A 23,588-nucleotide genomic window follows, 5' to 3' on the forward strand; every position below is an offset into this window, starting at 1 on the left:
GGCTCCTTTTTGCAAAAATTTTTTTTTGCCCTTTGCCTCAATGCAAAACCAACAGAGCATAAGGCAGTCTGTTTAAGCATCTGTATTTCTGTCTACCAAGATTTTACTCTATACCACACCAAAATTCAACGGCAGCCATGGTATTCTGCATTTGCATCACTGTGCTCTGATCACGGCCCGCCACGTTTTCACGTATGAGCTGGACCTGGCAGAAGAAAGAGAAGGCCATGGATCGGCATACACACTGACGACTACACTGACTCACATCTGATCCACATTAATTTCTCAGGCGCGAGTGTGAACAGGAGTTCCAGTTAATGCAAAAACAATGGAAAGTCAGCCACGGTGTGCTTGAGTGGATGTGACTATCAACGTGAGATGACTGTCGGCAAGTGTGAGTGGACCTATGCATCCGAGCAAGTGCCAGTGAGGCTCCGTTCCAAGCTAATGGAAGTGTGAGGGTGAGCGAGCATCGATGTAGTGTGAATAGAAGCTACCATGAACGTGAGCGGGTTTTGGTTAGCATTAGTAGCAGTGCGAGTGAGTGCCGATGAGTGTAGGTGCACGTGAATGAGTGTCAATTTATTCTGCTGACTCATGGTTGCCATACATTTTTGCAAGCAAAGCACTCTAGCTGCGGGCAAGCTTACCGTCCTGTGCGTCTCCGCGAAACCCAGAAACTTCTGGACATCTGGGTGGAGGTTGGCGTCGGCGGGGCGCTCGGCGCCAGGCGTGGCAGGTGGCTGGCCGTCCTGCTGTTGTGCCAGGGGCGACAGGGGTGCCATCTCCTGGTGGATGTGGGCCAGCTGCGTCTCACGGCTCTCCGAACGGTACTCGCGCCGGCGGGGAGCTGCATCTCGCGAGCCACCTGCAGTGGCACTGCTGCCAGTGGCTGCAGCTGCCGAAGGGGCGCTAGCGTGCACCAGGAAGAAAGCCTCCACAGCTGGCTGGAGGACCAGTACGGCATGCTGGTCCTGCATAACACAATAAAAGAATAAGACTTATTATTCACGTGGCTTTGTATAAAGATCCCACCACGGACACACACATGGCGTACAATGTGACTGCCACAGGTAGGGAATGAGACGAGCCCAAGTATGGCCCAAGTGCTTTAGGAGGCCAGTATAATTGGCAGATGCGAATTAAGAAACAGGAGAAGCCTACATTACCATCCAATGTGGGAATTATAGAATTCTGTTCCTTCTGGATGCACAGTGAAAAGATGGCAAATGGTGGAAATTTATATACTGTCGAATTCCGTTAGTTTGACCCTGATGGGAGCGATGAATCTTATTGGATTATCAGGCATGTCAAGCTAAACAAGATGCAGCAAAACGCCAGAACACACAGCAGATTCCTTTGGCAGTATTTGCTCGATTCTAACATGCCCCAGAATCCAATATGCTTTCTGTGTGCACAAAGTAAAACTAACGTACAAATAACATTAGAGCTTCTAAGTAAAGTAGAAATCTAATGCACTCCTGATTTTTTAGCAAGAAAAATAATGGGCAAGTGTTTGTGTTTGACAGTGGTGGCCGGTTTTCTGAAGTCAGCTTCGCCGCACAGTTTTTAAAGTCAACTTCGCCGCAACACAGCTGTGTTAATGCAGCGAAAACCGTTTCTAACCCGATTTCCCTAAATGAAGAAAGCGCACATTTGACTCGGGTAAATACTGTAATCAGACGTTGTGAGCTACCATTATTGCTCGAAAATCTCGAAAGACGTTTTTGACAGGAGATGACGTGTGTTCAGCACATTCACCGTCCCCTAAACTCTGCCAAGAGAGGCACTGCCAGTAAATGTGTTGCTATTGGTGTTACCATAAAGCTCAGGCTGACTGGTCAAGTTCGAATTTTAGGATTTAAATAGCAATACTTTGGGTCCACAGAAATGCATGGGTGCTGGCCGGTACTTTAGAACGGGATCGAATTAGCCGGAGTTGAATTAACAGAAGTCTACTGTATCCACAGTCTTTCAGTTCTCTTCGGCTCATGGTGGCTGGCACACCAACCTTCCTTCACTTTGCTATATAGACTCCATTCAAAATGTAGTCTGTAGCTTCTGTTATCATTCCTTGCAGACATTTTATTGTTTGGTTGCATTGCAGCCAGTCTTAGTTGGAGGATCAAGATAAAGTAACAGGACATGCATGCACCACACAAAGTATGTATCACTATGTGGGCAGGACTGCAGCATTTCAGTGGAGAGAGAGAGAGGGGGTGATACATAATATTGATTAAATTCTGGGCTTTTACAAGCCAAAAAAAAAAAAAAAAACAATACGATTATGAGGCATGCCATAGTGGGGCACTCCGGATTAATTTTGACCGCCTGGGATTATTTAACCTATCAGCTAAATCTATGTAACCGAGCATTTGTGCATTCTGCCCTCGCCGAAATGTGGCCGGCATGGACAGGATCGAACCCGAAACCTCGAGCCTAGCAGCACAATGCTATAAGCCACCAAGCTACCATGGTGGTTGCCGCCTCTTCAAGCTCGCCAGTACATACTTATGACACTTTGATGTTCACAACGATGACTACTCAAAGAGCTGCACTCGGGCTATGGCTGGCAACTTACCTGTGTTTCAGCTAACTCAAGGAGGCAGTCACTGAGGGTGCTCCAAAGCGAATCCAGCCTCAGCTCCTCACTTAGCGGCAACGGCTCGTCTGTGGTGCCAGCTTCTGGTGCTGGTACAGAATTTTGCCGTGTTGGTGTGGACGCTGCCAACGGCTGCTGTGCGGAAGCATTCTGCCCATTGGCTGCAACTGCAGCAGCACTACCAGATGCTGTGAAGACGAGAACAAAGAGAAAACGAGACAGGTCAGAGGGGCTTTAAGATACCGCTGTTTATGAAAAACGACAGAACAGGACACTCGGTGCTTACAAAAGACTCGAAGAGGTAGACATGGTAAAAGTTGAGATGCTATCACTGCTAACAGAACAAAGTAGAACTGCAAAAACACACCAGAGCCAGCATAATATAGCAGTTTCTCCCGCCCAATTCTATACCGCTATTATCCACCATTCACGAATCTTTGACCGCCGACAAAGTGTGAAAAGGAATCGCATTGGCATAGAATCTTTACATTATTCTTGTCCGGGATTTCTACTTTCAGCTCTCCTTACCAAAAAAGTTTTCGTTTATCAAACCCAAGGGCACACCACTTGAGTTTGTCACACCACTTTTCTGCACAGCCTCGTGGATATACTGTTATGCTCCCCAACCTTTGATCTATATAGACAACCATTAATTCGATTTTTCATTCACTTCCATCCTGACTGAAGGCCTTGAGCAACACATATGCATTTCTATGGGCCCAAACTAAAATTGGCATTCCCAGGACAATTCTAACTTGACTGGTCAGCACCCCAATTGTGACCCCAATAGCGACCCTTTTAGCGGCAGCGTCTGTCTTAGCTGAGCTTAGGGGACAGTAAATGCATCAAACACAGGTCAATTCATTGAAGAAAAATGCCCACTTTCTGCCTGCCCTAGGAAGATTGCCAAACAAGAATGGTAGCTCACAATGAACGAATACAGTATCTGCCCAGCTCAAATGCACACCCTTTGGTCAAACATGGTCAAATATGACAAATAGCTGAAGTTCAGTCATTTCAGAGGATGCATGATGTTGCTAGTAGAAGAACGCCAACAGAAGTGTATAACAACGCACAGAAAAACTGTTGATTAAATTGATCGATTTCGATAGGCATGGTAAAGATAGAAAATTTTGTGAAAAATTCTGATAATCCATTTAATATTTGACTAGAAATATGTTCTGTATTCCCACACCCCTAGTAATGGCCTAGAGCTATGAACCCTGTTAACTGTAAGTACAGTTAAACCTCGATATAATAAAGTCATTAAATTTTGCACTTAATTATATCAAAATTTTGGTAAACTGAAACCCAACCTCTTGTGCAAATAAGCAGTCGCCAACGACTATTCCTTCCATGGAAGGGGCTATAAGGTATTCCTAATTATCGGGCAATCTGGAAAAAGACTTCTATAAGGAAAAGCATTTCATTTGGTTTTTGAGAGTTTGCAACCAAAAGATATGGCTCCATGCTGTTTTAACGATATCTTCACTTCGGCGGTACAAAGCAAAACTTAAAACTTGCTTCTACTTGTGATTTTGCTTATCTCAAGAGTTTTTTCCTGTTTTTATAGTTTCGAGTTATCACAGTTTTACTACACAGTAGAACCCCGTTCATATATTTTTCAAGAGACCGTGGAAAAAACATAACAGCCGGCAAAACGTAACAGTGAGGAAGGCCGTAAATTACCACACCAGTAACAGCTCAGTATAGCTGCCAGTACAGTTATTTGACGCCTCAATGCTTGTACTGCAACTTGTACTGTGCTTGTATGATTAAGAAACACGTACAATGTTCTGCTACAGTGGCCTTTTCCCACTTTTGATAAGCTTCACTGCTAAACACAGCTCTACTGTGGCAAAGCTGACTAAAGAGAACCGGCGATTATGCAACGTATGCAAGACCTTGCTGGCCCCAAAATAAATGTAGCCCTTCACTCGGTAGATTTGACTGTGTACGTGGTTCCCAATCTCGTGCACAGTGCTTTGGGTGCTTCGCTAACTGCTGTGTGCACACTTTCTTCCAATATGCTTGTGCAACTTCCCTGCCTTGTGCAACTTCAGTTTCTTACAGCAATCATTGGTCTGTTGCATCCCTTATTGGTCTGTTGCATCCCAACAGGTACATTAATCATCTTTGTAGCAACGTGAAAGAAGAAATTTTCCTCCGCGCAGCTACCTTTACATAATCGCTGTGTTCAACATTCAAATGGGAACATAATACATTGTAGTTATTGGGATTTAGGTTGGGACTGCATAAACGTGACAAATAGTCTGGAAAAGGCAACCACAAGTAATGTATGAGCGACGTTACAGTGTACATGGATTTGTCCAATCTTAGGGCCTGTGGCTTCAAACATTCTTGCGGCATCACTACACTTTATGATTCTAAATTTGTAAGCAGCCAGTTTTCTAAACACAGCAGCAAGGCAATTAGTCATTTCACACATGCGCAATCATCCCAAATTGCTGCACTTCTAACACAATTATGGGTTTGCAAATGAACAATTTGCACAGTCGCAAAGTCGTTTGAAGCCAAAAGGACGAAGTTTAGCAAACATGTACTAATTATCATTCCTGTGCTGACTGAGGCCCCTTACTTGCAGTTCCCCAAGGCACTGTAGCGTCAGAGTTCCCTGCAGTAATTTTTGTACAAAACGTATTGTTGGCCTAGTTGTTTATCATGTCTGAAAAAGGTACCAGAGATGACAAAGGACAAACATCAAGATTGAGAAGATCACAAGGAGTCTTTGGTCTCCAGTGCCAGACGACACATAGACAAGCACAGAGACCAAGACTATCACAAGGTGCTTCTGTCTCCATGCTTGTCCTTTGCGTCCTCAGGCGCCCTCTGCAGCCATGACTATTGTAGGAATCTCTACGGCATTAACGTCAGCAAGGTGACAAAGCCACAAGCTGCTCGTACTGGTGCAGCAATGAACAGAAGAAAAAGAATCCTCTCCCCATTCCCCCCCCCCCCCCCCCCCCAACCCCACACCCGCCTAAAGTTAAGTAAGCGCTCACCGCCAGCCCCATCGACATCCATGTGGTTGTTGGCGTTAGGCTGCACTGGGCAGGCCGTGCGCTCGGCAAGCGGCGTGCTGGTGGTGAACGAGTCTGTTGACCACGAGAAGGCCAGGGGCTCTGCTGACGCGGGAATGTCACACGCCCCCGACACTGCACACACACACGCACACACACAGACACGGCAGTGCTAAGTGGCCAGTCAGAACAGCCACACCTCTCTGCCCTCACGATCATGCCACGTGAGCTGCTCACATGGAAAGCTAGGCCTTGAAAGCAAGCCACAGATGCATTACAGAAACCATCTTGCATTACCACATTGTACAGTTGGCATCAAAAGTTTACGGACCGTGCAATCGGAGAAAAAGTTGAACGTTTCCGCAGTTAGGGCCGGCGTCCTTTAGGAACTTTCGGCATCTTTCAATCCCAGCGTCATTTAGGAACTAGATTTCAAAGTGCAATGGAGGCATGGAGCGTAAATTCACTGCAGTTTTGCTGGCAGAGTTTGTACTCAGTCAGGCCGTCACCAGGTACGGCATGTGCCAACAAAAAGTGTTGTACAGTTTTTACTGACGGCGGCAACAAATTGTTGGAAAATTCCAACTTCTTCATGCAACCCACACACGGTCAACTTTTGATGCCAAATGTCCATTGTGAGTGTGTGAGTGTGTGTGTGTGTGCGCACCCAAGCGATGTTTTAAAAACTTTCTGCTACTTGACTGGACAGCCTGTCATATAACATGAAGGTAATATTCTGACCACACCCTTTTGGGCTCTTCTATTTAGCATGCCACAAGCACTGCTGCTTACAAGCTTTGCAACATTGGACGAATTTCCATTGACGACTTCGGGCTGCTTTCATGTCTTGTAGTTTATATTTGCAAATAGCTGTTTTGTAGAATGTATTGACTCTTAAGCTCATGGCTGTCAGTCAGCCTATATTCTAATTTATATGGTACTTCTTGTGCAGAAGTGAGGTTGTAAACTTGAACTCCCCATACTTTACTAACTTTCTATCAACATTTCCAAAAAAATCTGGAGACCTAAGCAAACAACATGCACATTCGTTCAGTATTTGCCAAGCATGATCGCACTGCTGTGTCACGAAACTAAGAACAATGCGGGTGCCTCTGAACAATTGCCATTTCAGACACATTTGAACCTCAATATAATGAACACGTGCTTTATAATATGCTTTATTTCAACAAGTAGACTACTGCTACAATGAAGGAGACATTCGTCTACTCCCAGCTCAAGACACGTATTCTGGCAGCAGAAATGTCAAATGCTCAGCAAGAGCAACTTGAAATAGCAAATTCCAGACATTTGTGCATTTTGGCCGCCAGGTATAATTAGCTTGCAGCCAGCAAGCTACTCCAGCAAACCGAGTTCCTTATCTCGTGTAACACACTCATCGCATGGTCGAGTGTTAACAGTGGAAAGCAAGTGTTTGTACTTTAGAATATTTCATGTGCCATGTATCGACACAGCAAACAATCAAGAGGCTGTCAAATTTAGAGGAGACCTTTCGCTGGTCCGCTGGTGGCATGACCTTTCTATTTCTTTCACGCAGAACCGATTGCAAATTGTTCAAAGCTGATATGATAAAATTTTTTTTTGCTACTTTTGGTGCGTGTGCCTACACAATCATTATATCCTTATATACCAATGCTCGTAACAAACGTTTAAGCTTATAATGGGTATAGGATATAAAACAAAGGCACTTTCCTGTTGGATGTGACTGTTATAGCAAGTTTCAACTGTAGTTTAAATCACTTGCAGGGGCAACTTATCTCCTGCACAACTATTTAGCTCTGTTCAAGACTGAAGTGGCTTTGAGAACAACAAGCCAAAAGAAAATGATTTAAAAAATGCTGTTACTAGTCTTTTGCAACTCCACTTCTCTCTTTAATGCCTTCGGGCTCGAATAGTACGAAAATAAACAAGCAACATGCGCATACAAGTGCAACGGCCACTCACGCCTCCTCCTTGCTGGCTGCTGCTGCTGCTGCAGCAGGCTGCCCTGTGCCGCCTCCCTCAGCTGGATGACCACCTTGAGCACCCGCAGGAAGAACGCTTGTGAGGACATCTTCGAGGTGAGCGCCCCCATCGAGGGAAGCTGCAACTCGCGGCCACCCTTAGGAAGGCGGCTGCTGGGTGCACCTCCAGGTCCGGCCACGGAGCCACCCGGTGCTGTGATCACCACCGTTGAATGTGTGAACCGGTCCTGAATGGTGCCTGCCGTTGTCCGGATGCCTGACGTGCCTGCGGTAACAAACGAGAGCCACTGTCAAGACAAGGACAATGCATTGCACTCTTAAGATGCTAGTCTGTTGTCAGCTGAGTGAAATAGTAATTATGATTGAATTGTGGGGTTTAACGTCCCAAATATGCACAGTGGATTGTGTAAAGCAGTTTTAGAGGGCTCTGGGTTAATTGTGACTACCCAGGTTTCTCCAACCTGGATTTAAACCTAAATGAGTGAGTGTTTTCGCGTTTTGCCTCTGCGGATGTCAGTTCACATGGTGGTTCTCAGCGAGCCACAGCAAGCAGATTCGTTCTGGCACCTTGCGGCGGGCACCGTATCTATGCTGCACATAAAGTATTAACCCTTTGCAAGCGACTTTTTGCGCGACAGCGACAAGCGACGCGATGGACATGGGTGTTGCGTTCGCTCGCCACCCAGAAGTCAAACTCCAAGCGAGCGACTGCTTCGCGCGATGACTCTCCAGCGTTGCCGGTATTAGGGGATCGAGTTAGCACCAAACCTGGCGTGGCACTTACTATAATTATTTAAGTTGATTTGTTTGGCTGTACAAAGCAACATAAAGTATTTCTGAAGGTCTTGCAGTATGTTTTTTTTTCGTTTGCATATCAAAATTCCGTAGTTAGCTCGTTCTGTTTGTATACTGAGAAGCGCGCACGTGCACAAACCAGTAGTACGCCACTAATGTACATCCCCTTCCGGCTGCCTACTATTGGCTAGTCGGTCATAGCACTCCCGGGCAACGAATTCTAGATTTGCAGAACCGTGCGATCTGTTCAAGCGACGGCCCGATCCGTCGCTCAAAGCCGTCGCTGTCGTGCACAAAGTTGCGCTCATAGGGTTTAGCCTTAAGACGCAGCTACATGCAACTGTAGTGGCTAGCTACAGTGCTATGGTCCCCATAGCCTACTGGTAGCGCATGTAGCGAGTATAGCACATTTGCGATGTCCACGACAGGCCTGAAGTGCAGGTGGTGCTCCAGTTTGGCCGTGCTATGTGGTGCAGACCAGCCATGTCCTGCACCAGCTTGACTGATGCATATAGCCACATCCAAATTGTGCATTCTGAAGCACTATCATTAGCTCAATACGAGGAAGGAACGACGCACTGCATACTACCGGTTTGCGAACGTCACCTTCAGTGCAGTTAATTTCTGAGCGTTCTTAAGGGTGAGTCCATACATTACGAGCTACTGGTACATTGATCACTTTTCGAGAACTATGGAGTTTGTTATGAACAGGTTCAGCTGTAGTAGATAACCAATCCATGAGTCAAATTATTGTAACGGCCACTATTTGATTTGAATATACGAGTATTCGCATGCATATACCAAAAAGTTTGAAATAATTGTACATCGTACATCACTATAATGTTGTTTCCATCTGTTCTTGATGACGTCTATGTGCTATGTCCCACTGTCGTTTCTGGAGTTTGAATTCGTGGCATGTTTTCTCTATTCAAATACATAGATAGGACTTTACAGGGACCAACAGAACAGCTCGAGTTATCTGTCAATTCTAGTTAAGAGGTTTCGAATGATCAGGATTTCACTGTATTAGAAAAATCAAAGTAGATATTCAATTTACGAATCTCACTACCACATTTTAGCGATTCTACGCATCCCCGCTATGTTGCAAAAAAATAAAAAGGAAAACAGTTTGCATGCGAATCTAAGCACACCCTTTTTTGCGGGGAAGAGCATGTAGCCAAGGCTGCCAAGCATGCTTATACCCCTGTCACACGGGAAGATTTAATGTCATTTGAATCGAATAGCATTCGCATATGATCCTGTTAATCGGGATTTACACGGGAAATTTAATGTTATATGAATGGAATGACACTTACCATCGGATGAGTTAGGGGAACTCATTCGCATTCGATTTCGAACCGAATGTATACTCTTGATCCCAGATTGACAACAGCGACACGCAACGCAGAAAAATAATGCGTGCATCAGAAAAGTCAGTAGATATTTCTTTAGACTTATAAGAAGGAATAATTGTTTTTGCTGCGATGATATTCTCACCACGGGCTGTGCTCAAGCGCTATTACTCTTTGCATCAGGAGTCTGTTGTGGCGGTCGGCCATATTAGACGTGTTCATCGAAGTGCTTTTAGTTGTAAATAATTAGCGTCAAAATGTTTTTGTCTGTTTTAAAAGTACCCGCAAAAGTTCTTAAATGCGTTTAATAGGCACAAAATTTCTTTGAATTTCACAAATTTTGTTCTATATCGTCATTGCTATCATTTGCGAATGCCATTATATTTTACTGTGTAGCACCGCAAGAGACTGCATGGCCTTCGATGCATCGAATGCCATTAGATTTGAATGACATTAAATCTTCCCGTGTGACAGGGGTATTACTCGCTTTGTCGTCGAGCCGGAGCTGTCAGAGTCCCGAGGGGGTGCAGCGTCAATGGCGCGATCACCGGCTTCTTGCGCATGGCCGCCTGGATCGGCGCGCATGACGAGGGTTCCCCACCGTCACGCGACGATCCAGGCGGCCATGTTTTGCGCTGCTGCGTTCAGACACTACACGACAGATGGCAGCACAGAACGCCAAAAACTAAGCCCCCTCCTCAAAACCGGCCAAAAGCGACTCCAATAAATATCAGCCTCTTGTATTGGCGGGGCTCGGCAAGTTTCGCGGCTGCCCGTTGCTGTATGAACCTACACAAGCGGAGGGTTCACTGACTGCACCTAGGTATCTCTTTTGAATGTTTGCCAAATAAAAATGTTATTTCTCGCGCCCGTCTTGTAATATCACCGCGAAAAGAAGGGAGGAGAAGTGTCATTTTAGATTTTTCGAATCTAAGAACCCCCCTCACTATGGGCATCATGATCACGAGAAAAAGGGAGTGCTTAGAATCGAGTAGATACGGTATTCAAACGTTCGCTATTCAATTTGATTGATTGATATTAGAGTGTATTCCCACACCTCTACATTAAAGCATGTGGAGAAGCCTAAAGAATACGGTGAAGTTCGGTTTCCAGAGAAGAAAAAGAAATCGACATTTGTTCATTTCCGTCCAATTGGGCAACGGGCCATGGAACTGTAGCGTGACAAACGCCTACTCAAACCAAGCCGCGCTAAGGCAAATCAGGAGAGTGAACCAATCTGCCCGTAATGAGTAACTGGCCATACTGTGATGCAAGCGTCACCGTCTGGTTAGAACAGCAGTGAAAAAGGGGAGCGGGCGCCATGCAACCCCAGAGGACTAACCAGGCTGTGGCGAGGACACAGTAGAACCTCGCCCCGCGGCATAGGCGTCGTCCCGCTCGTTCTCCTCCAGGGCGAGGCGCTCAGAGGCAAGGCGTGCATTGAGAGTTCTCAGCTCGGCCAGCAAGGCAGCGATGGAGGTCTCGACGGTGGCACCCAGCGACCGCGCTCCTTCGAGCAGCAGCCGCAGCACCACCTGCCGCGCAGAGGGGCATCCACGAGACAACCGCACCAGCAGAGACGTTGCGTCTTCCAAGCCCTCCTCTGAGCAGGCTTTCGACGTCAGCGTCTGGGGATAGAACAGGCACAACACATGGCAAAGAACACGGTGTAGCAACCACAGAACTGATATCTTTGGATCGGCTGCAGACTCCGCCAATCAACGGCGACACTTTTTCTAGGGCAACCATCAGGTCAGCCATTCAGCACCACCAGCAACTGTGAAAATTCTTAGTTAAACTAGGTGGGACCCTATGGTGAACCAGCATAGATAAACATCAACATCACAGTTGAAATATTCAGTAGGCTGACTAGTGTGAATTGAACACCTTAGTTATAGTCCACCTAAGTCATGCTACTTACTTCATCACAACTGCATTTTCTTCATTCATGGAAGAAGAACAAACTGAGCAACAGAAAAGCTGGGGAGACAGTGTGTCTAATCATGACTCCACTCTCCAATACTGTTAAATCTCGATGTAACGAAGTCGGTAAATCGACTATTCGCTTTGTTATATCAAAGTTTCTTTATACTGAAATTAGACTTTTTATGCAAGTAAGTATAGCTGTAAATGAATTTTCCTTACGCAGAAGGGGCCCCCTCAACATTTCAGAAAAAGAAAAGTTAAATGAGAGAGAGAGAGAGAGAGAGAGAGAGAGAATGTTACTTTTGAAAAATGGTGACGTGATATATGGTTTCATGCCATATCTGTATCCAGGGTGTCTACGAAGTTGATACTTCCAACTTCCCCGAGTTTTCCAGGTTTTGCCTGAGTGCCTTTGCAAATTTCCCTGAGTGATGCACAACTATGTTATATGTCAAGACGGGCTGAAACCATATTGCCTGATGCTGTCACTCACTAGTAAGCGCATGAAAAAAATAAAAAGCGACTTAATCCAATTTGAATACTAATGAGTAGTGTTTATGTTATTCAAAAAGAGAATAGAAGGCAGAGGTTAGTAAAATGTAGAGCAAATAAAGTGTCTTCGGAAAAAAATTGCAAATGGAGTCAGACATTCTCAAATACGAATAAAAAGGAGATGCACATAGAAGCAAATATTTTCGAATATGAGCTATTTCTATCAACTGATAGCAAGCTCAGTGGTATGAGGCCCGAACTCTGTCACAATTGAGATTCTCTCTCAACAGCTCGTAAGTAACCCTAAAACTGTCCTGACATACTCTCAGCCCGCGCTTGACGCCCGAATGTTGCGTTTCACTGCTTTAAAGAGTTTATTTCGGTTTGGATGAGGGACAGCTGCATCTCGACATCGGCCAAAACTGTTAAGCTCAAGCTCCTTCAAAACGGTAGCAGCAAGCTTCCTTTCCCCTTTATTCCTCAACGTGCAGATCATTTCTGTTCTTGTCCTCCTTCCGCCACTCGTTGGCCCCAAGGACCATTTGAAGCATCTTGGTCAGTTGCACAGTCCACTACCGATTTTTCGAACTTCCTAGGAGCCGCGAAAACGTCCGAAAAATGGCCAGTTGGAAAAAGATAAATGCATGTCATTTACTGCCCTTAGGGGCTCAAATCGCCACAGGCACATTCGAAAACGCTCTGAAGGCTTGTCGGTACACATATTAGACATATCGGTGCTCGTACTGCGACAGGAAATACCGGGTGCACGTGTATATAATTAAGAAATACATACCGTGTTCCGTGGCAATAGCCCCTTCCCAAGCTTGTTATGCTTTACTGCAATACTTTTGCGTATGCTTCACCAAGTAACATATCTGTACAGAGGCGAAGCTGACTTTCGGGAACCGGCATTATGCAACGCACCGTGTTTTCCATGTTTCTAAGCACATCGCGAGGACCACAAAGGCGGAGTCCATGCCATTGCTGACAGCAGCTAATTCTTTCAATAAAAAACTTGGCACCCAACGACAAGCTTCATAGCGAACGTCGAAGCTGCTAGGCCTAGCGTTGCCGCAGTGGTGGCAACGGCTGGCATCTGCGTGCGAGAGCGCCAGTTCGAGGTGGCGAAGTAATCAAAACGGCAGCGGTGGTGCCTTTGATTATTGCCGTTTCGGACCTGCGGTCACGGCAAAACGTCCGGAAAATCGGACGGCGAAGAGTTCTTGCGTCCGAAATTTCACACGTTCTGATACGTTGACTCTATGGGGTACGGCCGTCCAAATTATCGGAAATCCGGAAAGTCGGTCGTTGACTGTACACTGGCAACTCCTCCAGCCGACGACAGGGCGTCAAAGACGATTCATTAGGATTCCTGTCTGTTGCTCGAGCCAGCGTTACAGCGACTTTCGACCATTTCAATAAAATTGCCGCTAATTTTCCCTGATAGAGGCCCAAATTACGTGAGTTTTCCCTGACTTTTTCCAGACTAATCAAAATCCCTGAGAATTCCCGGTTTTCTGTATGAAGTGAAGGAACCCAGACCCGCGGCTGTTAGTGTTGCCTGCAGCGGAACGACGCTTTCACGAAAAGCGCCGACAGTTAGGAGCGAATGCTTCGTCTGCCTCTCACTCGCTTCAACAGGTTTCAGAATTACACGAGATTACACACAACCTCCAGTACTAAACGCGCGGGGAGACAGTGCACACGATGCCACGCCATCTAAACACGCCGACTCCGCACATGCTGGCAGACAATCTCTAAAACAGGGTACGTGGGCTGTATTACGAGCTAAGCGGAGCTGACAGCCATGCGGAGCCACGGCTGCGCTAGAAAAGAACACACGTGGCAACCTGCAGTGGACATGACAGGCTGCTGCTGATGATGACTACCCACCTCAACTGCAAGCTTGAGGTGCTGTTCAAGCACCACACTCTCCACGTGTGGAGAATCGTCTTCCATAGCCACAACCTCCATGGGCTTGCTTGGGGCAGCCTTTTCTGCAGCAGGCGCTGAAGCTGCAGGTGCCTGAGAAGTGGGTGCCGGTGCCACGGGTGTTGGTGCCAGGGGTGTTGGTGCCAGGGGTGTTGGTGCTACGGGTGTTGGTGCCACAGGTGCAGTTGGCACAACTGGTGGCACTGTAGATGATGCAGCTGCAGCTGCTGCTGATGCAGCCGCCACTGATGATGCCAGCGCTGCATGTAACAGTGTTCCGTATATTTCAAACAGAAAATTACAAGAAGTTGGTGGCATTGAGCATGCTTGGTACATCACTTCTGAATTGAATTGAATTATGGGGTTTTACGTGCCAAAACCACTTTCTGATTATGAGGCACGCCGTAGTGGAGGACTCCGGAAATTTCGACTACCTGGGGTTCTTTAACGTGCACCTAAATCTAAGTACACGGGTGTTTTCGCATTTCGCCCCCATCGAAATGCGGCCGCCGTGGCCGGGATTCGATCCCGCGACCTCGTGCTCAGCAGCCCAACACCATAGCCACTGAGCCATAGCCACTTCTGCCAGGAAATCGAGGTCAACTCCCTGCTGCATTATTTTTCATTTTCTTGTGAAAAAAAATTGGACAAGCCTTTGTTTAGGCCAGATCTGCCTGAACCAGCCTGAACTTTTCTAAGAAAAACGATGCTTGTTTGCGATCTCATGTGTCAAAATTATCACATATAACGATACACCATGCACCGAGGGGTACCGTATTAACTCGAGTCTAACCTCAATTGTAACGCGCACCCCTTTTGGGTAACAAAAGAAGTCCTTTATAGTACCATGCACCTCATGCTTTCATACAGAAATGCAACCTTCTCTTAATTAAAAAAAACTAAGATTTACTCTCAATGTGGTAAAGTTGCGATGAACAGAAGAAGACGCAGTTTTGCCCTAAAGGTAAAGCATCAATTGCGATAGCAGCAGACAGCCACACAAAGTAAGGATGCAGTAAAAGCTGGTTAATTAACAACTCACTAATTCGAAATTTCAGATAATTCGAAGTGGCTGCCACAATCCGTCCAACAATCTATCAAAAGCAATATGCAACGCATCCTGCTAATTCACACTGAAATCTGCACTGCAACCAATAATTCGAACACCGCAATATCATGGATGATGAGAGCTAGTGCACAGGAGCACGTTGGCAGCACTGGCATGGCAGCGCGGGCCGCGCAGCTTTGCTCCTTCCAGTGGCAGCCCTTTGTTTAGACCCGAGGGCCTGACAGGAGAGAGACGGGTTCGCGCCTGGCCAGTCATGGCCAATGCCTCTGTTGCAGGTTGATTCTCTCCCTCTCTCAAGAGCCACCTCAGCGTTGGACCCTGTTGGCTGCGTCTGGTTACATCGGCTGCGCCAGCGCCTCGAACTATAGAAGTTCTCGCCAACGTGACGTACCATGCGCTCACGCTAGGTCAGACTATATACGTGCCTTAACCGAGTCATTTTTCTTCTCGGACTTTCATTAGTTCAAATTTTGTATAATTCGAATTTTCGTTGCATCCCTGTGGAATTCAGATTAACAAGCTTTTACTGCAGCAGTTTTATCGGCTGTATGAACTTGTAAGCATTACTTACTAACTAAATTAACAAGCACAGTGTCACACAAGCAAAAGCAAACATGAACACTGCTCACTCCAAGACCACGGAAACTCGCTATCAAAATGCTGGAGTGAGGAAGTACGTTAGCAGGAGGGAGTGAATTGACCTTCGTGTGGCCTCTCACTTCAGCGCGAACTAAGAAACTAGAACACAGCGCGTTGCGCCTAAACGTACACACTCTGTTCCATAGCAGATCGCTTTCAAGATAGGGCCCTCACGCGTGCCATGTGCAGCAGTTGCCAGAGCAGAATGCCTCTCCTTCTGTTTGCACCAGTCCTGCAATGCAAGTTTCAGGAACTCTGAACGTCCATGATGTGGCCCGAATTTCGTCCTTCTACACACACATGATCGCTTTCCTTTATGCAGCATCATGATGAACCCAGCCTGTCTCGTGACACGGGTGTATAATTAAGGAGTACATAGTGTCACGTGACATTTTCCCCCTTCCCATGCTTAAGCTTCACCACAATACTTATATGCTTCGCAGCTTAACAATGCTGTATTGAGGCGAAGCTGACTTTCAAACACCGGCATATGGAATGCGAAGCGTTTTCCGAGCTTTGAAGCCAATCACGAAGATTACCAAGGCAGAGTTGGTGCCATTGCTGACAGCGGCGAATTCTTTCAATGAAAGAACACGGCACCGAACAACAAGAAGCTTAATAGCGAATGTCGAAGCAGTTTGGCCTAGCATTGCCGTGGTGGTGGCTATGGCTGCCAGCGGGTCTGCGTGCCAGAGGGCCTGTTCAAGGCAGCAAGATAACCAAAATGGTGGCAGCGATGGCTTTGACTAATGCCGTTTCAGACCTGCATTCACAATAAAAAGTCTGAAAAATCGGACGGCAAAAGGTTCACGTTTTGAAATTTCAGATGTTCTTATACATTGACTCTACGAGGTACATGGTGGTGCCGAGAAGAGCCGTCCGAATTATCGTGCACTCGGAAAGTCAGTCATTGACTGTACACTGGAAACTCCTCCGGCCAACGACACGGTGGCAAAGACTGTTTGTTACAATCCCTCTCTTACTCGAGCCAGCATTACCGTGACTTTTTTTCCCTTCCAATAAAATCACCGCTAATTACTGAGCTCTGGGAGGATGCCGCTGCTGATGATGAAAGAGGTGGTGCTTCGGTGGAGGAGTTTGAGGGCAGATAGCACTGCCTCATTATGCAAAGAGATCGCTGGGGTGATCGTTGTCGCAACAGATGACAGCGTTGTGCAATGGAGGCAATGAGATTGCCAATGACACATCTTTCAGACCAAGCCCAACGTTCACGCGAAGTGCACTCTCGTCCATCGAGTCGCTCACTGACTTCATGCATGCTAAATTATTGCTGCTAGTGTCCGCGCGGCAGCTGGACACTGAAGTTGTGAAACAAACTCCTGCAAAAGCAAGTGTAGCTTTCTGACTATTTCAGTGCAGCTAATGCTTGATACGCTTTTTTCAGAGGTATAAATAAACATTTGATTTTTCAGTCTACTTCATGCAGCACTTATTTTTTAGCACAAGTGGCAAATTTGGTTTCGGAGCTACAAAGGTATGCTGGGCAGCTTTTTCTTTTTACGGCCGTCCACATAGAGTGATCAGTTATGACAATCAAACTTTTCATTCTTCTTGATATCGCTGTAAATGGACTGCGTTGTACTTTAATTACTTTAGTAATATATTTCATATCAATATTTATCATATCGAGATTCGGCCGTATAAGACTGCGCATTCCACCAATCAAGCAGAAGGAGCATCAAGTGCACCCACCTTCGGCAACTGTGGGGGGATGATGTGGCTGTGGCTGTGGCTGCGGCTGTGAAGGCGGCTGCTGCTGTGGTTGTTGCTGCTGCTCCTGCCGAGAGCATGAAGGAACCTCGGTTGCCCGACCCAGCAGAGCCCCGTCAAGGTCCAGCGCAGTGTTGTTAGACGTAGAAGCCGCTGCTGGAGTGGGAGCAGCGGCAGCAGCAGCGGCAGGCGGTGGTTTGTTCTTCTCCTGGTCTGGAATCGCCATAGAGACCAATGCCAATAGCCGCAACAGGCGGTCTGTCAGCACAGAGCTCCGTTTCACGACGGGGTGCGCCAGTAGTGAGATCAGCTGAGCCAAGGGAGATGACTCAAAAGACCCTGCACATGGAGATGTCGAAACAAGTGATGAACAACCAATGGGAATTAACTGTTCCAAGGATGGTGGTAACCAGCACTTTTTAATATCCTTGCTGTCCACCATGTGAGCTTTCCTACAGAGCCATCTATCTACACTATTTTTTCAATGTTAATGCTCCTTTTTTCAGGCAGCAGGAACATTGACTAACTTGATACAGTGGCAAGAACGTTTTGCTAGCTCAACAACCATTGCAAAGACGATAAGAAAAATGATGAAAAGCAGCATTGTTGGGCAGGAGGTACAGCGATGCTATCAGAGACAGAACAGTTTCGGAGATTTCTATAAGCCAGTATAGCAGTTGCTTGCTGCCTGAAATCTTTTGTTCTCATGAAAACATCTTATTCTCTTAGTATTTACTTAGGTTCATTAATTTCATTCATTCATTTCTGTCAGTCTACCTCACCATTCTAATTTCTTCAACATAGTATTTAGCGTGAATTGAATACACGCGCCCTTCGTTCCGAGCACTGACATGCATCGACACCGGCATAATGCTTACGCACCCGCACTGCCTTCCTCTTCTGGCGGTGCCGCCTTGGGGGTGCGCTTTCCAGCACTGACACCCGACGCGTTGCAGTCGAGCCGTACCAGAACGCTCCAGAAGTCACCGTCCTTGCCTGGCTCGGCCACCAGCGGTGACGTCACGCCCGATGTCGAGGGTGCTGACCGCGATGATGGGCGGCACGAGACACTGGTGCCGCCCGCATTTGTCTTGCCACTTGACGGTGCACCTGGTGGTCCACCACGGACTTTCTCCGGGAGGAAATGGACGGGGAAGCTCTTGGCCAATGAGATCAGTGTGTCCAGAACATGCCTGGGGAAAGAGGAAATTCTGCGCTTCAGGCTTTCATTGTTATATAAGGAAAAAAAAATCTACGATTACAATACTCCCTAATGTGAAATTTGAACGCAGCTCTACAAGTCTTAATTTTGCGATAAACTGAGGCACAGAATTTGAGAGAGACATGTAGCAGAGTCTTTTATGCATGACTCGTCGGTTCTAGTGTAATCGCTGGTGCCGCTTGGCTTCCAGAAAGTACTACACAACTCACGTCGTGCATACAATCAGTTTACAGAACAATCGGAAACGCTGACAGTCGGTACAAGCGCAAACAAGAGCCAACGAGAGCAGATAATAGTACAAAACGAGCGGTCTAGCTGAGACCAGTCACAAGTATGCATTGAGAGGTCGGGCAGCTTCACATGACACCAGTTTCCCCACACGCACATCACTGAAAGGGCTACTGCCACTGGTATCCGCCATTCACAGCTCTCGTCTAGCACTCTAAACGAAGATTGAAGTCTTCAGCAATGCACAGCAATATGAGCAGGTGTTTCTTAAGAACTGTTCTGGTGTACAAACTCAGACACAGGTTTACACTCGGAGCTTTCAGCCAGCATGGGCACTTAAATTAGCGGAGCTATGATGACAACGCCAACCATAATGATGTGTGAAATTGCACATGCATAAAAAGTTTTTAGAAAATCAGATGTAGCACAATTAGAAGCACAGGCCTTCCAAGGAAGCCAGGCCATTCCAGACAAAGCACCAAACAGCACATGCATTGAGGAGAATAGTATTCCAGAAGGCGGGCCAAGTAAATGTCAAGTCACAAGTCCAATAGAAAGGCCCCAATTTTCACAAGAACATAGATTCATGCTGCAGAATAGCCAGCTCATAAGTATACTAAATAAGTCAAAAGCTTCCCTGTCTGTATGTTACTACATCTCGTGCATCTACACGAAGTTATTGCTCTAAAATTTAGAACTGCTAGTGGTCCATGCATTCAGGTCTGGCACTGCAGTTTTTCAGAGGAGGGAGAGAGGGCATCTATTGATGTACAGTGGAATCTCGATAAACAGAACTTAAACGAATCTACTTACACGAAACTGCCTCTTAAACTGAACACCATCCTCATGGTTGGTTGCTTTTGCATTCATGCAATTGTATTCAGCCTTGTCTCTCAGTGAATGGAACTCCTGATAAATGTAACCAATTTCCCTGGTCCCTTGAGGTTACATTTAAAGACAGTCCACTGTAGTAACAAGTGCTAATCAGGCAAAATTATGCTCATCCCAACAAAAGTTCTCACAGCTGTTGCACTGAACATTTCAGTGCCCAATCTTCAAAGATTACTGAAGAGAGTAGCCACACTATGGCAAGGAGCTGAACCCACAACCTTGCACTCGGCAGCAGAGTACCTGAGCCACCATGGGGAGTTACAAGTCAACTGCTTAGCTGGGCGAATGTTTTACCCTCGTGTTTATTTGGGGGTGTTTCCAAAACGTGAAAACACACAGCCAAAGAAGCTCCCTTAGAGCTAATCACACTTGAGTTTGCACTGTGGCAAGATGCATGAGCTACTAAAACTGGTTTCAGGAACAGAAGCTACTGTGCAGCAATGGCTTGCCATCATCATTCCGTTATTTATAGACGTTCAACATTGTCAACTTGCTGGACAAAACACTCAAAGTAGCCTTTGAGGAGCTGCTGCAAAAAAATACTCATTGGTGGATGTGCCCTCAGGGGATTTCATCAAGGCAGGGTTGGCAAAGACTGTACAGTCGTCAACCTATCTAACAGAACTCATGGGGAATGAAAAATTGTCCATAAAATTACGCAGTCCAAGAACTCATTCAGCCAAAAATACAAAATTTGTTAGGCTTAGAGGGGGCTTACAAATATTAACTACGCTTGGAGGTGATCAGATAAGCTTGAATTTCCGCAAGAGTGATGTTTCTGTATACATTTAACAAGGGCCACCGCATTGGTAACTTCTGCCAAAGGAGATTGCCACGGACGTCGAAGAAATGGGCCATGTTTCTTCGCGCCACTTACACCTACAAAAGGCACAGAAGGTGGCGCCGATCACACAAAGGCACAAGCACGCGCGACGTCTTGACACACCTGCTCTGTGGACACACCACGTGCAAAATAGCAACCGAATGTTAAAAGAAGAAAAAAGAAATGGATCCTGCACCAAGTGATTATGACAAAAGCACTGATCGAAAAAGAAAAAAAAAATGCCGTCCCTTGGAGCACTTTGTCAGCCAATGAAGAGTGGGTATGGCCTCAGAGACATAGAATGACGCATGCTCTATTGTTAAAGGGCGGCTCTAATCTTGCAAGGTATAGAGTGGGCCACTGGAAGCCAAGCCTGTGGAAAATCAAACATGGCGGCACCTCCTAGATTGGGTAGCATGGCTTGGAACATGCGATTTAGTGCAGAAAATCATAAAAGACCTCAATTCCTAAAAAATAAAATGAAAAAAATATATGTTGGTCGCGAAAATGCATTAGCTCTATGGGAACGCTGACGGGGTGCATTTATGAAGTCCTCAGTATCCATCAAGTCCGAATTTTTGGAGTCCAAAAAATCCACCACCTACACTTTAGTTCAAACATTGGGACTAAGGCTGCCAACTCACGAGTGGACAAAGTCGGGACAAGAGGGTGGAGGGGAGGGAAGCATAGCAGCTGGCAACAACAGGACCTGTAAGTGCCAGGCGCTGCCAGTCTGTATGTGCAAAGAAAGTAACTTTTTTTAGCCCTATCATATCGCAACTCGCAACCAAAGAGGCGTAGTGTCATTGCCTAGCACGGCTACCAATACAGATGGAGCTGTGAATGGTTGGGGCCTACAACAGAACTAGAACGACAAAAGGTAAACCCCCTTTATATTTATGACAATGGAACAAAAAACGTGGAGGACGCTTCAGCTTTGCTTTCCAAGATCCCTGAATGCCTCTCACACTTCCCGGCAACCGCAGCTGGGAAACGCTGGTGGTGAATGCTTACACGAAGGTGAGCTTTCTGGTAGAAGCGCAGGCTCTTTCTTGCGTGGGCCGATCCCAGAGGTAGTGCAAAGCAAAAGAAGTTTCCACCATTTTCACGCATGTTATTGTTCTGCACTTTTAATATTTATGTCTGAGAAGATTTAACATAAAAGGCATGTGCTGCAAGTGTTTTGTTTCATGACATTTATTTGTAGGCTGTCATCCTCAAAATTCCGAGGAATAACTGTCACAAATGTAAGACAAAATATGAGCAACTTTAGTGATAGAATGATCCGACAGTATAACCCGCATATACCATACGTCACACAGTTGAACCTTGCAATAACGGAATAGGCAGGGAATGCGAAAAAATTTGCTTTTGCGGGAACTTCATTGCTGCGAAATGAGACAGCACAGATAGGCAATGCGTCGCAGCATGAAACTTAACTGTCAAAATTTCGTTAGCCTACTTTGGCAAGCTTTGCTCAGAGATACAGAGCTGCACTGCTGACAGTACAAAAGTGTACCACATGCGTCAATCAGCAGTGGCAGCATTGCCGTGGAGCAGTAGCTTTTGGAGATACGATCACTTTTGCAAGATTCTGTGTAACTCGGCCCCAGACGCAGAGCAACGGCACTCCACGCATGCAGCAGAATTTGTCCAGTGCACAATGTTGCCTGAAGGCGCCGACATGTCCAGTGCCAAGCACAAAAGTGATCGTATCTCGTATACCTGAACACAATCGATCGAGACTACAGCCCCTTTGCATAAATCTACATCCGGCGCCAAATCCGCATGCGATGCCTGTAGAGTGGCATCAAACTAACATTCTGAAGCAAGGGATGTGTGTCACCAGACGATCAATTACGGCCCGATGCGTGGCACTCTATGCTGCGACTTGTCTAAAAAGTCGGAGCAGTTAAGCTGCAGCTTTACACTTTCGCGCAGAAGCACCGGACTAGTGCAAGTGCACGAATCACCTCGGATGATGTTGGCGAAGGATTGTCGTCACATTGTGCCCACTGTCACTTGTGCTGGGTAAGATGTCTGTAATCTAGACCTGGTTTTGAGGCTCTCCCATGGTTGCAACACCCGTCATCTGCACTCGCAAACTCGTCGACCATTGATCCGTCAACTACTTCCGGATGTGTTCTTCTCGGGTCCTGGTCTTCTGCGCCTAGCCTTTACTACTTCATACCTCTAGTAATTTGATAGGGAAAGCTCTATGCCTTGCACAGTCTTTCAGGAAGCTCAAGAGGCCAGATGAACTCACCGGCAGACAACCGGCGACGCCTGGGGGTGGATGGTGACTTGTGGGCAGGGGCGGCGGCTGCTGCAGTGCCGCACGATCTGGAAGACGCTAGTGCGGCAGCCCAGCGCAGCGTCCAGGCTGATGGAGAGCCACGACGGCTGCTGCTGCTGGAGGCCAGCAGACTGGCCCTTGCTCAGCTTCTTGCCTCGGGCCGTCTGCTGTTGCGAGCCGGGGCTGGCCGCATTGGCGCCCGCAATTGCCGTGCTGTCCAGTGAGGCACCGGCAGCCTCCAGGGGCTTGTTCTCTTTAGTCTTCTCCAAGATGGACAGGAGGGACTGCGCACAGGGAAACGACGGGCATGCGAGTTTAATGCTTCGCAGGTGGCTAGAAACATTTTCATGGCTGCAGAGTGCAGTCTTGCCTAGTGGTAACGGTCCCCGTAGAAGCATATAACAATAATTCCTGCATGATGGGGCCCTTGGGCAGAGAAAGAAAGCCTGTTGAGCAGCAGCAATAAAGCAGACTGGCTTTAGCCCTGACAAGGGTTCGTGTTCGCACTGTCTCTACAAATGAATCTACTGATAGCGTATTAACTAAGGGTTAGCAAATACTGAATGC

At 46.6% G+C, this 23,588-nt stretch overlaps 1 protein-coding gene across 6 annotated transcripts in view; it reads right to left on the reverse strand.

The window, feature by feature from the left end:
• Window positions 1-23,588, reverse strand: part of HUWE1 (HECT, UBA and WWE domain containing E3 ubiquitin protein ligase 1) — a 177,029-nt gene that overhangs the window by 5,645 nt on the left and 147,796 nt on the right. For 5 of the 6 annotated variants that reach the window (XM_055069222.2, XM_055069223.2, XM_055069225.2 and 2 more), the window contains 9 exons: window positions 22,992-23,305; window positions 18,444-18,754; window positions 17,544-17,900; window positions 14,084-14,382; window positions 11,115-11,400; window positions 7,606-7,890; window positions 5,626-5,778; window positions 2,582-2,790; window positions 651-974 (listed from right to left, as the gene is read on the reverse strand). In XM_055069222.2, the coding sequence (XP_054925197.1) occupies window positions 651-974; window positions 2,582-2,790; window positions 5,626-5,778; window positions 7,606-7,890; window positions 11,115-11,400; window positions 14,084-14,382; window positions 17,544-17,900; window positions 18,444-18,754; window positions 22,992-23,305 (2,538 nt within the window). The remainder of the gene's footprint in view (window positions 1-650; window positions 975-2,581; window positions 2,791-5,625; window positions 5,779-7,605; window positions 7,891-11,114; window positions 11,401-14,083; window positions 14,383-17,543; window positions 17,901-18,443; window positions 18,755-22,991; window positions 23,306-23,588) is intronic. The other variant, XM_055069226.2, reaches the window with a different exon arrangement.

Source organism: Dermacentor andersoni, chromosome 9, assembly GCF_023375885.2.
Source record: "Dermacentor andersoni chromosome 9, qqDerAnde1_hic_scaffold, whole genome shotgun sequence".
NCBI classification, from domain to species: Eukaryota; Metazoa; Arthropoda; class Arachnida; order Ixodida; family Ixodidae; genus Dermacentor; species Dermacentor andersoni.